This window comes from Mus caroli, unplaced genomic scaffold, assembly GCF_978045245.1.
Source record: "Mus caroli unplaced genomic scaffold, Mus_caroli_1 scaffold_20, whole genome shotgun sequence".
Classification (NCBI taxonomy): domain Eukaryota; kingdom Metazoa; phylum Chordata; class Mammalia; order Rodentia; family Muridae; genus Mus; species Mus caroli.
In genome coordinates this window covers 33,028,896-33,048,577 of record NW_028227275.1, presented here as the reverse complement: position 1 = coordinate 33,048,577, position 19,682 = coordinate 33,028,896, and the positions used below count along the sequence as shown (strand labels likewise).

At 37.0% G+C, this 19,682-nt stretch overlaps 1 protein-coding gene across 6 annotated transcripts in view; it reads right to left on the bottom strand.

Moving 5' to 3' along the window:
• Rfx3 (regulatory factor X3) overlaps nucleotides 1–19,256 on the bottom strand; it is a 265,021-nt gene extending 245,765 nt beyond the window's left edge. For 2 of the 6 annotated variants that reach the window (XM_029472429.2, XM_085834160.1), the window contains exon 1: nucleotides 17,774–19,004. In XM_029472429.2, coding sequence (XP_029328289.1) covers nucleotides 17,774–17,799 — 26 coding nt within the window. In that variant the 5' untranslated portion in view covers nucleotides 17,800–19,004. Of the gene's footprint in view, nucleotides 1–17,773; nucleotides 19,006–19,051 lie in introns of those variants that run through there. The other 4 variants (XM_029472432.2, XM_029472430.2, XM_085834163.1 and 1 more) reach the window with 4 other exon arrangements.
• Nucleotides 19,257–19,682: the final 426 nt, after the last annotated feature.

The following is a 19,682-nucleotide window of genomic DNA, read 5'->3' as shown; positions in this document are numbered from 1 at the left end:
GGCAAATAATGCTTAATATTTTCCAATGAATTGAAATGGAAAATATGGTTTTGACTTGAACTGACTGAAAATTCTACACTTAATAATATCAAAATGACAATCATTACTCAAAATAACAAAATTCAAGACAATGTGCCTCCATCAGTAACTTCTAAATAACCTGTCTATTTGCATAATCAAAGTTTTATAAATAAAATTGACTCATGACTATGATTAAAGATGAGATATGATACCTATATCATATAAGCAATGATAATAAATCTCATGGGAGGAGTACTTTTAAAATAGAATCTATCATAAACATTGTTTTTTCCATGTTAAAGTTATATATAAGCAAATTGAGAGAGCAACCAATGAAGTTGAAGTCCAGCCAATTCTACTAATTAATTTTTTTACATTTTCTCCTTTGCACAAAAGTTTAATTTAGGTATTTAGAATGCATTTTAGCAGTAGTTTCAAGTTTTTCAGAAGAATCTTGAACTTGGATGCATGAAGGATTAATTTTCCAAGTCTCTCAAGTACATATAGTCCTGAGACTATAGTTCTCAGGACACACACACAAAATTTTTTTTCAGGGAAAGGTATATAAAAATGTAAAATAAAGAGTCCAAACAGAAAAACAGAATATGCCATGAGAAGGAATGGGGATAAAACAGAACTGCTAATATAACAAAAAAGTTAGCATCGATCAAAGCGTCAATAGGATAAGCACACAGTCACATTGCAGAAGCATCCAAAGACTCCTGCATGCCTTTGTTCAAAGGTCTGCAAGTTCTCTCATCTGTCTCCATCCTTCTTCCTCACCTAAGTTCTCTCCAGAGCACTTACAACCATCTACTATAATTCATTTCCATTTACTGTCTTTCTCCTTTACCTCCCATTGTTTGAATGACATCGCTTCCAGGACATTTTGCTCTATGCTATGTTTACAGCAGTTCATTTCTTGATTCATTTTGTGTCAATAATTGATCAATAAATGCATGAAGATACAAAGTGGAAATTTGGGTCAGAGAAATGACTCAGTAAGTAAGGTGAAGGAGCAGAGTCTGCATCCATACAACCCATAGAACACAAAAGGCTTGGTGGTGTGCACTGATAATCCCAGTGATGGTAAAACACTGGAAGTGCTAGGATCGCCTACGCTGGCAAGGTGCCAGACCAATGAGTCTATCTCAAACAAAAGGTAGAAGGTGCCTCAGGATGGAGATGGCGCACAGAGATTGTTCTCTTCACTTCACACCCTCCTATACATGTATCCACTCTCACACACAAATGTACATTTTACACACACGTATTTTTAATCTTTAAAAAATAGAAGTGGAGAGGCTAGGGAGATGATTCAGGGGGTAAAGCACTTGCCCTACACATATAATGGCTACAGTTAACATGCAAGCAGGCAGGCATGCTCAGCCACAGTTCCAGCAGTGGGGAGGGAGAGGGAGGGGAGCCCTGGGACGACTGGCTAAGATAGCTGGCCAACAGCCACAATCAGAATTCCCGGTTCAGGAAGACACTGACTCTACAAAAGAAGTAGAAAAGAAATTCACAAAAATACCCAGCACCAATCTAAACACATACACGCACACGCACACCTCACAAAAACTACTCACACTCATAAATAATGAAAAGGAACATATATTTTTAAAGTTTTTTAGAAACGAGTTCCTCATCAAATCTGGAATTAGAATGCCTTCACAGAGAATAACTCAGCAAAATTATCACCTAAAAAAAAAAATGGTACACAATGAAAATATACTAACCAAAAAAGGGGCATATGGGGACTTTTAAATTACAGAGGGAGTCTGAAATTAAATTTGTATGGATTTAAAATCTACATAAAATCAAAGATTGCTTTCAGTTTAAGAATCTCTGTGTAGGTTTCAAGGCAGGTAACTTTCCATAACACAATCTGAATTTAAATGCCACAGACCCATCACAGGACTGACTACTATAAAGAATTCCATTCTGGGTCCACCAGTTACCTTGGTGATGACACTGGAACTCAAGACCTGCTCCTACTGCTTTAACATCCCAGTAGATACAGTCAAGTTAGGCAGCAAAGAAAGAAACACAGGTGGCTTGGAGTGTTCAAAGTAGCTTCCCAAAAGGCAAAATCCCCACAATTCCACAATTTCTCATAGGATAAGCAGAATTAGAAATGCATGCACCTAGTACAACCAAATCTGAGAGCACTCCCAACTACTAACACTTGTCAAGATGCTACAGAAATGCCACAGGCATACAGAATACATATAGAGAGAGGGAACAAATTTTCATTTCAAAAGCTAAGAGGAAATGAGACAGAGTAAAGTCAACCCAAATTTACTGTTAACTAGGTAGCAATTTATTTAACAAAATGTCAAAAATTCATTCATTTATGCCATTAATGTAAACACAATGCTATTCATTTTAAAAATGAACTGTTATAGCTGGGTGATGGTGACACACAGAATTCAAGAGGCAGAAACAGAATCTCTGAGTTCAAGGCCAGTCTGGTATACAGAGCAAGTTCCAGGGTAGCCAGTGTTACACAGAGAAACCCTATCAAAAAAACAAACAAAAAACAACAACCCTGTTCTAATGGCAATTAAATTTTTGGGTTGAATAAATGATAAAACAGCTCATTACACAATACAGCCTGAGGCTTAATCAACGAGAGATTGATTTCTTCTCCTAGGAAAGGACGATACCAAGTTTCTAAAATCTAATTAATGATGTTTCCTCAAGAAGCTTACAATATGAAAATGTTGAACATTTAGTAAACAAAACTATAAAAGACAATTTCTAATCAGTACCATGGATAACAAGTTTGTTATAAGTGAGTCCATTTAAGTTGACAACCTTACAAAAAGACAGATTAGGGAACAAAATGTAATGTAGTCTAAGCAAAATAAACACTGAGAACAAAGTGTTAAGAGAACAAAAACAGTGAGGCATAGTTGAGGAGCCCATGCTGGAAAGTGATAGCAATCCTCACTTACTTGCTTACTTCGCTGTCAAGCATGGAACTTTCATATGCATCATGCAATGAGGCCTTCCAAACCAAGTTACCAACTCTATTTCAGATCTGAAGTCTGTCCAGGATTAAACTCTGGTCAGTAGTGCACTCTGGGATTCAAACCCAGAATATTCATTTCAAGATTCATGGCTTTGTTTTGGGGAGGGAGTATTTTGGAGAACAGTGTTTGATTGACTGATTGATTGACTGACTGACTGACTGATTGATTGAGTTTGGGAGTTATTTGTTTCGTTTTGTTTTGTTTTAGATTTTTCAAGACAGGGTTACTCTGTGTAGACTTGGCTGTCCTGGAACTTGCTCTGTGACCAGACTGGCCTTGATCTCAGAGATTCACCTGCCTCTGCTTCACAAGTGCTGGGATTAAAGGCTGCCACCAGCTGTGTTTAAACAGTTGATAATACAGTTAAGCCAAGCTGGCTAGAGAAGTGGAACTGCAGAGCCAAGTAGTAAAGGGAGTGTGAAATCACCAGAGACTAAAACCTCCAAGTGGAAAATGATAAGCAGTTTGGTGCCACAAGGTAGAACAAAATAAATTTATTTTAATTATTTTGATAACTAGGCAGGGAGGAATCATTAAAACAGTGGTCCTCAACCCGTGGACCACTGCCCCTTTGAGGAGGGGTCACATATCACATATCCTGTATGTCAAATATTTACATTACAATTTATAACATTAGCAAAATTACATTTATAAAATAGTAACAAAATAATTTTATGGTTGGAAGGTCACCACAACATAAGAAACTGTATTAAAGGTCCACAACATCAGGAAGGTTGAGAACCACTGCATTAACAGATTCTGACTCAGAAAAATATGAAACTTATTTTTTTAAAAAAAAGGAAAACTGTTAGAAGACATATTAATATAAATAGACACTAATGTGAATGTGTATCAGTTGAAGCAAACATGACCCAGGTTATAAATTCATGATATAAAGGCACATCTGCTGTTTTATTTTCTTCCCCTTTATACACAATAGATTCAACAGTCTAGCAAGTACTCTATTAAGTTGTTCTCTAAATTCATATTTTAATTCGATGCCTGAAAGTATTTGGCACTCTCTTCATCTGCATTATACTTTTAATACTTCCAGTTTCCATTTTATGGCTCAGTAAATATACTAGTGACAAAGATACATTGAAATGTAAACATGAATTGTTTTGATCACTTTCCACATTAAAAACAAGATCAGCTGAGCACAAAGCAACACCTTGCAGTCTATTCTGAGGCCCACTTAATTCATATGAAATTGTACTGTTTTAAACCTCAGAGAGTTAGAACTGGGAGCTTTCCAGCAAAAATGCAAGAGCTAACTAATATTTCGTCATACCTTTGTTTACCATATCTCCTTTTTTATTGAAGCTGAGAATAAATCCAATGGGAACCGTTTTACAAGAAGGTCTGTCTATGGGGATTTATCTTGTTAAGAGCAAATGACAAATGGTTTTCCCCCATAGGAAACCTGCTCTTGCTTTATATAAATGTATCTTCAGATTTGGTGCCACAAATTAGACTGCAGAGAAATCAGGTTGTGCTGGAAAGTTCACTTGTCATCTTCTTGGTGAATCGCAGATAGACTGCTTCAAGTAACCAACAGTGCTAAGGTTCAACTTACAGACCTTCATCACAAAAAGGGAGCAAATTCAGTTCAAAGACTGAGGGCAAAGATTTACTACTAATGCTCTATCTGGGAAGCAGGGGCAAGAATCCAGTTGGTAACTGCTTCTTCCTGCCATAGTCTCAATACGATTAACCGGTAAACAAGATATTCTTCCAAAACCTCAAGTTACAAAATTCACATGATGTAACAGCATGGCTGTGTGTGTGTTGCTTCCTGTCGCTATGGAGTTAAGGGCAGTCTGCTCCAGTAGTCATTCTTTTGGTGCATTCATTCATACGTAAGAGTACAGCAACACCTTTAAAGCCCAGTTGGCAAGCCTCAGCTTGTACCAACTATATCAGGGTCAATTAGTTCACTTTAGCTTCACTAGAGTGGCCCACAAGAAGTAGCATTTCCATGTTTGAAACTAACAAACTGAGTTTCATAGCAGTCCTCAGAATGACTGGAATCAGAGAAGAGCTAGGGTCTAATTCAGTGGTAAAGCAGATGCTCAGTGGATGAGATCCTGGGTTCCATCTTTCACGTACAAAAAGTGAAAATGTACATACCAAGCATGAGAACTTCTGGCATTTTAACATCAATTGTGACACAACAAATTTACAAATGACACAGACAAAAGCAGTTTTCAATACTGTATTTTCGTTTAGTGTACAACCTTTAAAGGGCTTTAAAGGATATAATTAATTTTACTTCTAATTCACTGCAAAACAGAACAATTAAAAGATACTTATACCCAAGCTTTACAGTTGGAAATATTTTTTAATGCACTCAGATTTAGAATGTAGAATTAGAAATATTTCCATTCTCTAGAAAAGTAGGATATTTTAAAGTACAAACTACAAGAAGTCTAGAATGTTCGAAGCATCACAGTTGTGTTTGCCTGTAAGGAAAGTTTTGCACTAGCTGTATGAAATGTGTCCCAGTGAAGAGTAACAGGTTCAACATACAAGTCACTTACGTCTGCTTTCTTAACGTAAAGTAAACAAACAGATGACAGAAAAGGGCTTCTCTAGGATAACCCCCCAAGTACACATGAAATGTGAGCACTCCAGTGTTAAGATGAAGACATCCCAATTCTGTTTCTAGTGGACTGGCACATGTGTGTCACTGGAAAACATACTTGGCTGTATTAAGAGACCCACTCATCTCTCCTGTCCTCACCATATCCCCCACCCCACCCCACCCCACCCCATCCCACTCAGGCTTAATCTGAGCTAAACCACAGTAGAATAGCTAAGCTGAGACAGGGACTTAAGTTGAATATACAAGAAATAAGGCATGCATCAAATGGCATTTACTCTTCCAGACACAACATTTTGACAGGTTCTAAAACACCTGGATAAATTTTTTGGCTAGTATTTCTTTTTACATATAAAGAGACAGGAGTTCATTCAAATTACAGCTGCTTGCAGTTAGGTGGCTATTCCAATATAGGACAAATATATATCAGTATTATTCTCAAGTGAGAAACACCTGCCTTTTAAATTATATCAGATAATAGAGGGATAGTCAAATTAAAAAAAAACAAAACAAACAAGCAAGCAAACAAAAACCCCAACTTGTAAAGATTGGTCAGAATAAATTTCCTAAGCTTTATTGATATTTCTGCAATGTAAAGTAATAAAACCAAATAAAATTATGCTTCTTGTACAGTTTCTAAATGCACAGAAAAGTTACTAAAGCTAATGCTAAAGTTGGCATTGCCTTAGTTTATAATGAAATCCTCTATAAATATCATTTTATTAGCATTATAATCCATGATCTTTTGTTTGCTGGTTTACATTTTTCATTTTATTTAAAGTGCTTGTCTCAATATTTTTTTAAAATTTTACTTCATCTCCTTAGTGGTTTTTGATTTGGGGGATTCAAATCCAGACCTTTGAACTCACTGAGCAAATGCTCTACTGATGAGTTACATTGCTAGCCTGAGATTTCTTGATAGAAATTCAGTTATAGCACAAGATCATTTAACCACAACATAGTTCCATTACTTAGTATCACTCTACTACCCAGTCTGGCTACTTATCATGTAACAGGTATATTTTAAGTCACAGGAATTTTCATTAAAAACTTTAGATCATATAATTAAAGTTATGTAAGTTAAAATATCAATTCTTATTTAATATATGCATTTCCCAATGGATTTAATAATTTCATACCAAAAAGATCAACCTGTAAATAAAGAACCTGAAGTGTAATTCATCAAAGGTCAGTAATTATAATCTGTAATATATGTTATTCCATCACAGAATATATTCCAAAAGAAGAGTAATCTGGGGATGAGGAGGGGCTTTTTGTCAGCTTTTGCTATAGACTTCAACACTAGAGGGAAATGTTTTTTTCTTGACTATATGACTTCAGTCAAATAAAAAATAAGTAAGAGAAAAAATAAGCCCATGCATTTTATGAAGATATGGAATTCAGAAAACAAAGTATTTTGTTATCATTATAATACATCGGCTTCCAGGTGTTCCTTCCTTCATAATGTGTCACAATAACTTAAAGCATGCATTGAGTAGCTAACTTCAGTTGTCTGAAGCACAGTCTCATGACAAGCTTGATAACTCACTATGTGGCTGAGAATGACATCAAACTTCTAGTCCTCTTCCCCTCCCCCCCCAGTGCTGGGATTATGGACATCTGCCACCATCCGTAGTTTATGTCAGTTATGGTGCTGGGAATGGATCTGTGTCCATGCTACGTGAGCACCCTACTAACTGACATCAGGACTGAGCTACACACACATCCAGATCGCTCAATATTCCAGAAGGTAGTTGCTTCTCTCCCCTGACAACATACAAATGGTTCTTAACTATTTTATACAAACTTTCTCATAAGCAAGTTGGAATAATGGCAGATCAAATATGAATTCCATCACATCTGAAAGGTTTACCATATCAAGACTTTTCTCTACACTTCAAACATGGGCTTCTGTCCTTAGGCTCACTTCCTTTTCATTAATCAAATTTTAAGTAGAGAAGCCTGACATTACTAAACAAATGACTTTAGCCAGCAAGCAAAAAAAAATCTCCTATTTTTAATGTGCTCAGAAGAAGCAATATGAAGGTCAATCTACCCTCCATCTTATATTTCAAATCTCCATTGGAACTGTTCTTAAATTGTCAAACTGTAAAAATATATTTCAAGCATCACAGAATAAAGAAGGGTTGGAGTTGCTTTCAGTAGCAAGTCTTTCTATAATGTACCTACAATTTACTGAGCTCAAGACAGCCTCCCACTTTAGCCTCCAGTGTAGCTGGAACTACAGGCATGCACCACAGCACACTTTTATTATATAGCTTTAAGAACAACTGATATTACTTCTGAAGTCTCTGTGTTAAGTACACATGGTTCTTTATACCCTTCTACTTAGATATGTTTTACATACATCAAAATATAAACATCTTAAAAATAGATTCTTATAATATACATACAATATACTAGTTTTCAAAATGTACAGTTTTAAATATAAGGTAACCAGAGATCCCAAATGAATATGTCAATTTTGATTATTTTGTATAATATTGTATACATTTTTTAATAATAAAAATAAAATGTTGATGCAACATCTTAAGTTGATCCTTTTCTATATATAAATTCCAGAAATGTCAAATTTTATACAACAGCAACAACAAAAATCAAGGTACCAAAGTCTTATTGTAAATATTTGTGGGAAAAAAAATAACTTTTAAATGTGGTTAAAAAAAAAAAAAGCCTAAAAACCTAAATAGTCCTTTCCTGACCTTCTTCTACTAGTTCAAATCCACAGATAACCTCATTCAAGTGATTATTTTACTAGTCTCACTGATTTGTTCATCTATCCTTATTTAATCTTTAATTATAATTTTCCTACTAATTTCATCCATTTTTCATTCTCTCCTATCATTTATGTCCAAGTATCATTCATCAGTTTTAGCCTTCTATAATTAGAAACATTAAAACTAGATTCCCATAAATAGGAAAATGCAATCTTGAATTTAACATTCCACTTTGTATTTTATTTTCAAACTAAGTCTTAAAATTCTAATAGAAATCTAAGCTGAGCCAGTTCACAATGCCTAAACTAAACAAAATAGTAATGGGACCAAATACTCACTTATACATATCCTTTATTAAAGCTAAACAACTGATATAACATTAAAAACCTATATGCTGAAATATCCAAATATGTCTTGCATTCTGGTAGAATGCTTTACAATCAAATACTAGAGGCATTATTATATTCGTTGTACATGTCATACTGGGAATCATATGTAATCAAATAACACCTCTTTTCCTCTCTGTAATAAGCACTGTCTGTATTTTAGTTTTTCCAATTACATAATCCCACTCCCACTTAGTCTCATTTTGATACCATTCCTTCAGACCAAAGTGTTGTTCTGGGCATGGGGTGCCACCTATGGGCATCTAGTTAAACCAAAGGTAAACTAGAACTTTCAAAGTTCACATATAGTGTGTTTTGGAAGCTAAATTCTAGGCATCAATGGAAATTGATCAAAGCACAACTTTATGAAAAAGTTTATATTATGTACACAGACACCTTAATTTACTGCTATACAGGGATGTAGGACTAAAGGTGAATCAGGTATCAGGATCAAACACTCATATCCTCTCTCGAGTGACCCTGATCATCATCTCTACTCCATGATCACTTGCACTCCTTCTAACTCCAAACAAAATTAAATGTTCATGCAAACCGAAAGTAATCAAAATATTCTCTTTCCACTTCAAAGACAAAAGAATCACACTTGACTTGGAAAGTGAACGGCCTTAGCTCAGAGATAAACCCACATCTACCACAGCTACTCACTCAGTATTATTTAAAATTTCCAAAGTTCTCAAACTCAGCAAACTTCTGAAGCACAGAATGGTGGAATGCTAATCCATCGATGTCATGTTGAACCCTATTTTAACTGAAATGAACCATAATTTTTGCCTTTGATCAACTCTGGCACATGTAGCCCATAGCTAAAGTAGCTTCTACAAGTTATCACACAATGTGAAGCACTATTAAAAATGTTACCAACCTCACACACAAGTCACCTGATGACCTTAATCAAACATTTCCCCCAATTTGGCTGTCTCAAGAACACAGCACTGAAGTGAAAAGGCTCAAGGTTCCTAGTGTGGCCTCCAAGATGAAGATAATGCAGAAGACAGTGAAGTTCTGAAAACAATATTGATCACATTCTACAGCACTCAACAAAACATTCATTAAAATAACTTTCTAAATATGTACACAAAATACAGACACACACCCACATAAAACAGAGTAGTTAAGCAAACATTATTTTTACAAGCATCTCAACTGTGTAATCTTTTGAAACAAAACATTTTAAATGCCCTTTAGAAACTGCAAAATAATCACAAAAATCAAAATTTATTTCATTTTTCATATACTAAATTTTTATGTTCATTTTTCTCCATACAACATTAAAATACATGCTTTAAGTACATTTCAAGTTGTAAAGGACATATTCAGATTGCTAGTATAATAGTTTATGTTTTTAATTAATGACCTTAAGGGTGGCGCTTTATCAAAACTCACTGTCAAGATTTTTATCGAATATAATCAGAAGCTAATAAGTAGAAGTCTGGTGTTAGATAATTTGGCTCTTTAAAATGTCAGGACAATAAAAGCAAAGGATAATGCTAGGTTTTGTTGTCAAAAATATATCCATACATTCATCTATATAAAGCAAAGTATAAACAGATAATTGAGAAATCACTTCAAATCAGGTGTAATGATACACACCTTTAAACACAATACTTGGGAGCAGATTCAAGGGTTCAATGCTAGCCTGGCTTGCAGAAAAAAAGAAAGACAGACAGACAGAGAGACAGAGAGAGACAGTGACAGTGACAAAGAAAGAGACATACAAAAGGGGGAGGGAGGGAGGGAGGGAGGGAGGGAGGGAGGGAGGGAGGGAGGGAGAAAGGGAGGGAGGGAGGGAGGGAGGAAGAAAGGGAGGGACGGGGGAGGGGGAAGGGAAGGAGGGGAGGGGAAAAAGGGATGGAGGGGAGGGAAAAGAGGGAGGAGAGGAAGGGAAAGGGAGGGAGGGGAGGGAAAAGAGGGAGGGGAGGGAGGGGAAGAGAATCACATATGAACATTCCTAAAGCACAATGCTGTCTCTTGAAAAAGAATCTTTTTAATCTAGTAATATACAAATGACTAGAAAAATTCACATATATTGTCTTGAAGATAAATAAAATAATTTACTAAAGTACAATAAACATTTTAGTAAAGTAATAAAATATCTATCCTTAAGGAAGTATATGTACACTGTACAACCACGCAGCAGAAAAGGAACAAGATGCAGGAGAAGCCATACTGCTTTAGCTACTTCCCTCCTTCTAGAGTCTGTGTCCCTACACATCTATACCCACTAGGATTTCACAATGCAGTAAAGCATGAGAAGTATGGAAGTTACTGGTACTTAACAGGAACAGAAGGTTTAAATGTGGACGGTTCTTGCTCCCCCTCTTCAAGACCCGTTCTTTTTCCTCCACAGCTACAGTATGAAAGGAAAAATTTTTTTCTAGACAAGTTCCCTTTGCAACCTTATCCTCCAACTTTCAATCCTCCTGCTTCGACTTCCTGGATCCTTGGATTGCAGGTATATGCCATTGAACACAGCTTGAAGAAACTTAACAAGCAAAGTGTCTCTGAACTGATATGGCACAGGGAAGGGAGGGAGGGAGGGAGGGAGGACAGTACTAACTCAGAGTGCAAAAAGTCACTTTAGAAATAATGGTTATACTAAAATATACACATATGCTACTAAACATACAAATCCAAATGAAGTCCAGAAACTTGAATATGCTTATATTAACCAATTAAAATATCATTCAAAATAACTTTTAAATTATAAGAATAGCAATCTCTTTATCTTTCACACACTTCTCTGTTAAGCTGGTGAGAGTTGTGATACAGCAGAATATATGTTCTTTCCTAAGTATAAAACTGTTTCCTCCCTTAGCGCCTGCCTCTCCCCACACCCTCCCACCCTGTCCTCTGTCTATCCACACACTGGGAAAATTATGTCCTGTTTTAAATATCTCACTGGTGAGCAACAGGAGCCCCAACTGTCAGACACTTGTCTGGCACACATACTTAGAGAAGCTGGTTCCAGCAGGAGCTCAAGCTGTGAGGCTCAGCTCACTCCTATGTGGGTGAGGAAATCAGAGCACTTGGCCACCAGTCTCTAAAGAAACCACCAAAATGGGAGAACTTTGAGACCTTGTCATAGGCATAGTTATTAAGCTACCACTGGGCCTGGGGTTTTCTTTGTTGCTCTCCTCAAAAGAAACTACAAGTAAGTAGAATGTGAGATTTTTTGAAACCACAGATAAATCACACACTAGTTCCTAGCTCTGTGTCAGTAGCACGCCTCTGTCTTCCCAGGTTAATCTTGCCATGGATTCATAGGTTGCAAAAAGTTTGCAAGATCACATTGTCTCACTGTTTATCTGACAGATGGAGAAACTGAGCCCCACACTAGCTTACAGTTTCAGACAGCAGCAAACTGGGGACCTTTGTCATCCTCTTCACAAGCCTCTGACCACACGTTGCTTCCCAGTCTAGTAACACTGTTTTCTTTCTTCTCTATCATTGCTGAACGTATCTGTTTCCTCTCACTTTTACTCAGGCTTCTTTGCTTCACTGTTTTAATGTTCCTGGTTAAGCTTTTACTAATCCCATACTTATATTTTTGCCTAAGGGAAATATAAGAACCCTTGGGAATCCCTGACCAAGTACTATAAAATAACAGCAGGCAATACTGACTGGCCATAACTCCTTCTATAAAAGAATACTTGAGTTAAGAGTCACCATAGGTATGGGAAACTGTGCAAACACATTAATTTTGGATTGGTCTAGTCATTTAACCCTTAAGTACTTTGCCAGAGGCGAAGTAAGAAATCTTTTACATAAAAAATACTCAAATTACATCACTAATACAATAAAGTTACATTTCTGTTCAAGAAGGTAGAAATTGTCAAGAAAATAATAATGTTTGAGAGTGATATAGTATATCCATTTTCCATTTAAGTCACACTTCCTAGCCTTCTTCCAAGGTTCCTTTGAAAATCTATCACATCTGAACTGAGCACAGTGGCAAGGCACAAGTACCATCACCATATCCAGGAAACTGAGGCAAGAGGGTCATGAATTGGGGGCTGGCCTGGACTACACAGTGAAGAAATAAATCATGTTTTCATTTAAGATTATAACTAAATCACTCTAAAATGAGAAACCACTTTATTAGTCAAATTGCTCAGAAAATAGAAATACAGTTATTCAATACAAACTATCAAACAACAATGCTACTTAGGACAGCCAACTTGAAAATGTTATTTGAAACTTTTTAACATCTAAAAAGATCAAAAGATGGGATTTTCTTGTGTAAGACTTCATATTTTAAGTTACCTGGGTAACGTTACAAAGTTACAGCTTAAGTAATGTTAGCAAATTATTCATCAATGCCAAATAAGTGTATCAGTGGTAGTCTTACTCTCCTTAGGTGCTGAGCAGTAAGATATAAAATTGTAGAATAACTGCTAATGAATTCATGTTTTAAAACGGTCTATTATTTACTGTCATTACATTTAAAGATGGTATGTAGCATTAAGTTGACAAAAAGAGCTCCAGATGTTTTCAAATACATTCATGTGTAGCATGTGAAGAGAAAATATAAATGGAACAATGAAATCAACAATGGAAGAATGGGAGATAATGAAATGTTACATCATTATTTCTTAATACAAAAATCCCTAGGCCAGAAAAGTCATGTAAACCCAGTAAAAGGAGTCCATTATAAGCCCGTGGTGTAAAACTAAGACATGGCTTTGGAATAGCATTAGTATGATTTAAAAAAAAAAAACTGATTATCAGGTGGTAATCCAAGCCTCTGTTGATATCTTGGTTTTTATTTTTTTTTTAATGAGTAAAAGAGATTAAATATTTAATGACAGCAGATTAGGGGGAAATATTGCAAAACTTAAGTCCTATAACAAAGGGATGGCTAGATGGTCATATCAAAATGATTCTTAAGTAACAAAAGTAGGAAACTTTTTTTGGAAAAAAACTATTTTGGAAACATTGTGTGGAGAATTCTCAACAATTCCTCATTGAAACACCCAACAGGCATTAAACATGCATTCTAAAGACTTCACAACATACAGTACAAGAATTTATCTCTTTGAAGTTGCATAGATGTCAGAAGCTAGGCAGATTGAGTCCTGACTATTCAGATGAGAAAACTGAGTCTCACTGAAAGCAGCTAACTTGTCCACAGTCACACAGTTAATAAGATTAACTGAACTCTGACTAAAGCCGGTATGTACACTTAGCCTGTAACAGGGTGTCCCATTCACTTATTAATACTCTAATACAAATTACTTTCTCAACTTTCACTACATATACTTTGATGTGAAATCTAGACTTCAAGTACAAAGCATTTTAATACATCCACAAATACATTTAAAACCTCAGTGGCATAAAATGACAAATTACATAGAATTTTATCTTTTCAAGAAAAATGACTTAACTATTGTAGTAAGACCCATATGTGTTTGTGGGGGGTGCTACTCTCTTTTGAAGTTCTAGGATCAAGGTGTTCCTGCATACAAATTGTTTCAGTTTCTAGTTACTTTTCAAACCTAGAACAATTAACCATTGTAGCTGAGTTGGGAGAACAGTATATCATTACCTAGACTTAAGTTTTTACACTGTACCTATCCTTTCCCAAGCATCCTTGAAGAAAATACTTAGGTTTTAAAATTTGTCAGAGCATTTACTACTTAAAATTATATTTAAAAAGGAAGAAACCACTCAAAAGATGGAAAATGGAACTTAAAAAGAGTCACAGGGTAGGAGAGATGGCTCAGTGTGAAGAGCATGTGTTGCTCTTGCAAAGGACACAGGTTCAGCTCCCAGCAACCACAGTTCCAGAGCATAAGAGTGAAATATCTTCATTTGACCAATGTATACAACTTTAGCACAAAGTGCTAACATTAGACTGGACCAAGGCTAAGTTCTCAGGGATCGGCTCTATAGTTCATTACTGGATCTGATTTGTTACATATTACTACACATATTCTCTCTATATAGACAGATTTTCCCAAAAAAACTACCAAGGCAAGCAGTATATTAAATGTTAAACTTTACAGAAGTAACTGAGATGCTTATATGCAATAAATAACTAAAATTTTCTTTACATAACAGTTCCAATCAATTCACGTTTTAGTGAAAATAATCTTACATTGCAAACAGCACAGCACCCTCTGGTGTATCTATTATAAGATATATAAAATTCCCACAAATAAAGGGATAAAATTTTAAGTCAAAAATAAACCTTAGAAATCAATAGGGTGATTGTTTCTGAATTTATTCCAGTTCATATATTTAACATGTATAAACAAAAACAATTTTCATTTTAAAATATCACTATTTTATAGCAACTGAATGTCAAAAAAATTTGTTTCAATTTTAAAATGCAAATAATGCATTTTTCCAATTATAACTTATGATAATGCTATAAAAAAATCCTTGAGGTATGGAATGACAAAGTTTAATATATTATTTATTATGTAAGCTAAATTTCATTTTATTTAAGCCCACATACACACACACACACAGAGGTGTGTGTGTGTATAAACTGGTGTGTGTGTGTGTGTGTGTAAACTGTTATGCTGCTATACTTTTTCTGAATTCAAAGGCAGTTTGGCATTATTTATAAGAATGGATAGATAGGTGTTTAGTAAATGAATCTATCATTTATACAGTTTGAAAATAGAGTGATATTCACAAACAAGAACTAGTGATTTAGGTTAAAACATAGAGCACTTCAAAGACTAGCAATGCTCAACTTTTGCATGTAAAAAGAACCCTCTTCCTGTGAAAATAATAAAAGGATGATACAACTAACTCAGTAAGATGCCACCTGCTTTAGACAGCTCTGTGAACCTCTGCAAGTTCCAAAACAATGCAGGAAAAGGGAGACTGACACCTGTTTCAAGCAGCCACCTGTCTCTAACAAGCTAAATTTAGTCAAATCCACTTAATCTTGGTTTTCCAAAATAAGGGGACACTATGCACCTGTGAACAGAAAAGAATTTTAAACTCTATTTTGTGATGACAAGTGGGAATATATACCAGAAGAATTAAAGAGTTAAGGCAAATGATTCAGTGGGGCTAACTATTTTTAATGTAACTGCAAATGAATAGAGGATACTTAACCAAATGCTCAACATAAAAACAAATTAGCAAACTTCATAATTTAAAAGTTGATGCATTTCTTATTCTTGTTTCTTATAGTCTCACTAAAAGAATCACTAAGCCATACTACTTGACTATTTAGGTACAAAGTTAACCCTTCCCACATATCTGATATCATTATCCATCCTTCTAAGCATGTGCAACCTGAAATTTTTTGCTTTTCAACTGTTTGTTTAAAAAAAGTGCCTCAATTAACTTGTAAGTTTTTAAAAAAGATTTCTCACTATCTCACTTATAAGCTATAAACCTGTGAGTATCTCCACAGGATACAAGATTATTTGAATATTGGATAAATAATGCAATATTTTAGACATTAGGCATAAGACTCTCACACCATGGGAGCACTGTGAAATAATGGAGAGCTTCTAGGAATGCATTAATTTCTTATACACATATAAATTTACTATGCCTATTCTCTATACAGTTTAGTAGAATTGTGTAATAGACAATCATATATGTGAACTTTGTACACTGGATATAATTTTAAAAGACAGAGATAGGCATCATGGCATACTCTGAGCTACAAATATTCAGCTACTCAAAACATTATTTCACATGTTTAATTTCAAAGCATGATTATGTTCACAGATTTCTGTTAGTCTAAAACACTGAAAACAAAGAATGTCAATGCATAGTACAGTCCCTCCTAGAAAAAAATAGCACAGAAAAAAAAAGTCGAGCTAAATGGTACTTAACTTTGTATTTAATTTTAAAGATAAATTGTTATAATTCTAAGTTAATCAATCCATTAAACTATTTTATTTTAAAGCATCTCTAATATCAACTCTTAAAACACAAAGATTTGCTTTAAATGGACAGGCTACTTAACATAATGCAATGCCACATTTGCTTTCAAATTAACTTGTGAATGGAAAAAACTAAACACATGCTTGATGAGTGAAATGACTCTTAAACACTCTTGGACACGACAAATAAAAATATTAATCTAAGACATTTTAATATATACAATCTACTCAGCTGAAACATATGTAAATGCCATTAAGATCTAAAACTGTCCCAAGACAGCAAAACTCCTTTTAACTTCAGACCCAAGAGCTTCACCATCGAAAAGTGTTCAGGCGTTAGACACTCATCTGAACAAAAAAGAGGAAAAGAAGAAAAAGAAAAGATGAAAAGAAAAAAAGAAAAGAAAAGAAAAGAAAAAATAAAAGTTAGTATTTGAAATGTGCAAAGACAGGTTGGGAATGGATGAATAACTATTAAGAATGCTGAGAGATCCAAACAGACGTCTTTCAGAATCAAATATCAGCTTCATTTAAAATAACAATCATACGAAAATGAATTGAAAAGTAAGGTTTTTCCCAATCCCCCAACTCTTACTTGTTTTACAAAATATTAGCCTTAATGGCATTATAATTACTCAACCTCTCCATTGACAATCTCAAGAATAATTAATACTGTCACATTATTCACAGGCTGCTGTCAGTTAAATCAATAAATGTTTGCTGTTGGAAAGATTATTTAAATAAGCACTTTAAAATATGAATTGGAAATTTCAATGTGCCACTATAATAGTACAATCTATTTGTTTTAGCTCACAATCATCATCAATTTTTTCTGATAACCTATTAATTGTTATGCTGAAAATGAGCAAATTAAAGATCTGCAAAACCAGGTTCTAATCAAGAAGATACTACTTCAGAACTGGTAAGTATTCAGATCTACAAGGGCAACTATTTTCTCTAAAGAAACACTTTAAAAGGAAGTTTTTTTTTTCTTCTGAACAGGTTTAAATCATTGTCCAAAGAAAACCAAAAAGTCAACAAAAAAGAATATGTTAAGTACACACATGCCTAGATCTTAACAGCCACAAAGAAAGTGAAATATACACACGTTTCAAGTTGAGAAGCTTCATACATTCTTTATGAACAACTTGACTTCAATTTCAACTCTCCAAGGGAAAGGAATAGAGATGAAGATGGGAGGAAAAAAAAAAAAAAAAAAACTCTCAAAGTACCATAACTGTCACAAATAGCGTTGTGAACTGAGTTCTCACAAAGCTTCCTTATATCCTTTTCCTGTTCATCACAGACAAAGTCTAAACCACAATGAAAATTGTTAACACTCTCCTGTGGGGAGGGAGGTGCATCAAAGTGAAACAGAACCTCAGGACTACCCCTCCCATCTCCACATGAAGGATAAAGCGCTGTCAGTAGCCACTAACCGAAGTAGCACAGATGCCCTGCATCCGGTTTAAATCACAAGCACACACACACACACACACACACACACACACACACACACAAACCCGAAAAGGGGAGGGGGGAGAGAGAGAGGAGAGGGAGAGGAGACAGAGGAGAGACAAGAGAGGAAAGAGAAGAGAGACAGAGAAACAGACTTAAAAAAAAAAATCTCTCAAGAGCAGCAGAGGCCCCCTAGTTTCAATGTGTGTGCAAAGGGGGGCGGGGGGGGGGAGAAGACTGCTGAATGGATATTAAGACTGTTTGCAGCACAAAGAAAAATACAGTTTTAAAAGAAAAAAAAGAATCCCGTGAGGCCAGTGATGGTCAAATAAGTGCAGTCCGTTCAGCAGCAGGCACAGAGGGACCGAAACGAAGGGAGCGGGCTTCGGGAAAAGTTCACCAAGGTACCAGGATAAAAATAACAAAACCCCCAACAAGGCCCCGCAAGTGAACAACAACCACCACAGCGCAGCACCTTTTGGGGACCCCCCTGCTCACTGCTGTCTATTTCGATTTGGAAAGCAGCAGCCACCAGGCAGCTTTGCAAAGCAGCGAATTAAAGAAAGAGAGAGGGAGAAAGCGAAGCCCTTCTCTCCACCTGCCCCTCCTCCTGAGCGCCCGCGGACCTGGGGGGACGCTCCAACACCCGCGACGGACAGCGGCGGCTTCCTAGCCCGCTCGCCCCGCAGCCCCGGCTCCCGCTCCATCCCCGAGCGCCGAGGCCGGGCGGGCAGGCGCGCGGCGCCCACACCCCCGAGCCCGCCGCGCGCGGGTCCATTGTAAACAAGCCCCCGGGACCGAGCCCCTCAAGCGGCCGCAGCCGGTGTCAGGAGGGAGACCCCGCACAGCCACGCTCGCTCGCACACACGAACACACGCACGGACACACACGCTCCCACACACATGTAGAGAGACCGAAGAATATTCACCTTGGCTGTGGATTATTGTGGTGTTGTTGGTGGGTGATGGAGATGGTGGTGGTGGGGAGGAGGAGGAGGAAGAGGAGGAGGAGGAGGAGGAGAGGAGTAGTTGTTGTTGATGGGTAACAGTCGCCAGGACTACGGTGACTATGGCGCTTGATTCACAAGGCAACGGTTGCTATAACTCACAAAAGAGAGAGAGAGGGAGAGAGAGAGGGAGCGAGGGAGAGGGAGACACTCGCGCGGGGAGGGGCGGGGGGAGGGAGGAGGGGAGAGGGCGGGCCCGAGAGCGCCGGAAGAAGCGGCTTCGGCGCCGTGACTGACAGCTCGGAGCCCGGGCGGGGGGCTGCGGTCGGGATTCCGACGTCGGTTTTTCCCCCGAGGTGCGCTTAAGACTTGGCGGGCCCGGGGTCAGGGCGAGTCTGCCTGGAGGAACGGGACGGCGGACGCCGGGGAAAGCTGAGGGTCTGGAGGCCAGGGCTACTTTCTGTCAAAGGAGCCCCGCCTGCCTCTGCCGCCAACTCTGTGCCCAGCCGCCCCGCAGCCGCGAGAGGAAAAGCGCGAAGCCAGGGGAGGGGGAGTGACGACGGAGCCAACACTGTGTGAGACGCGCGCTAGCGCGGAGGCAGACCCCGCTTTG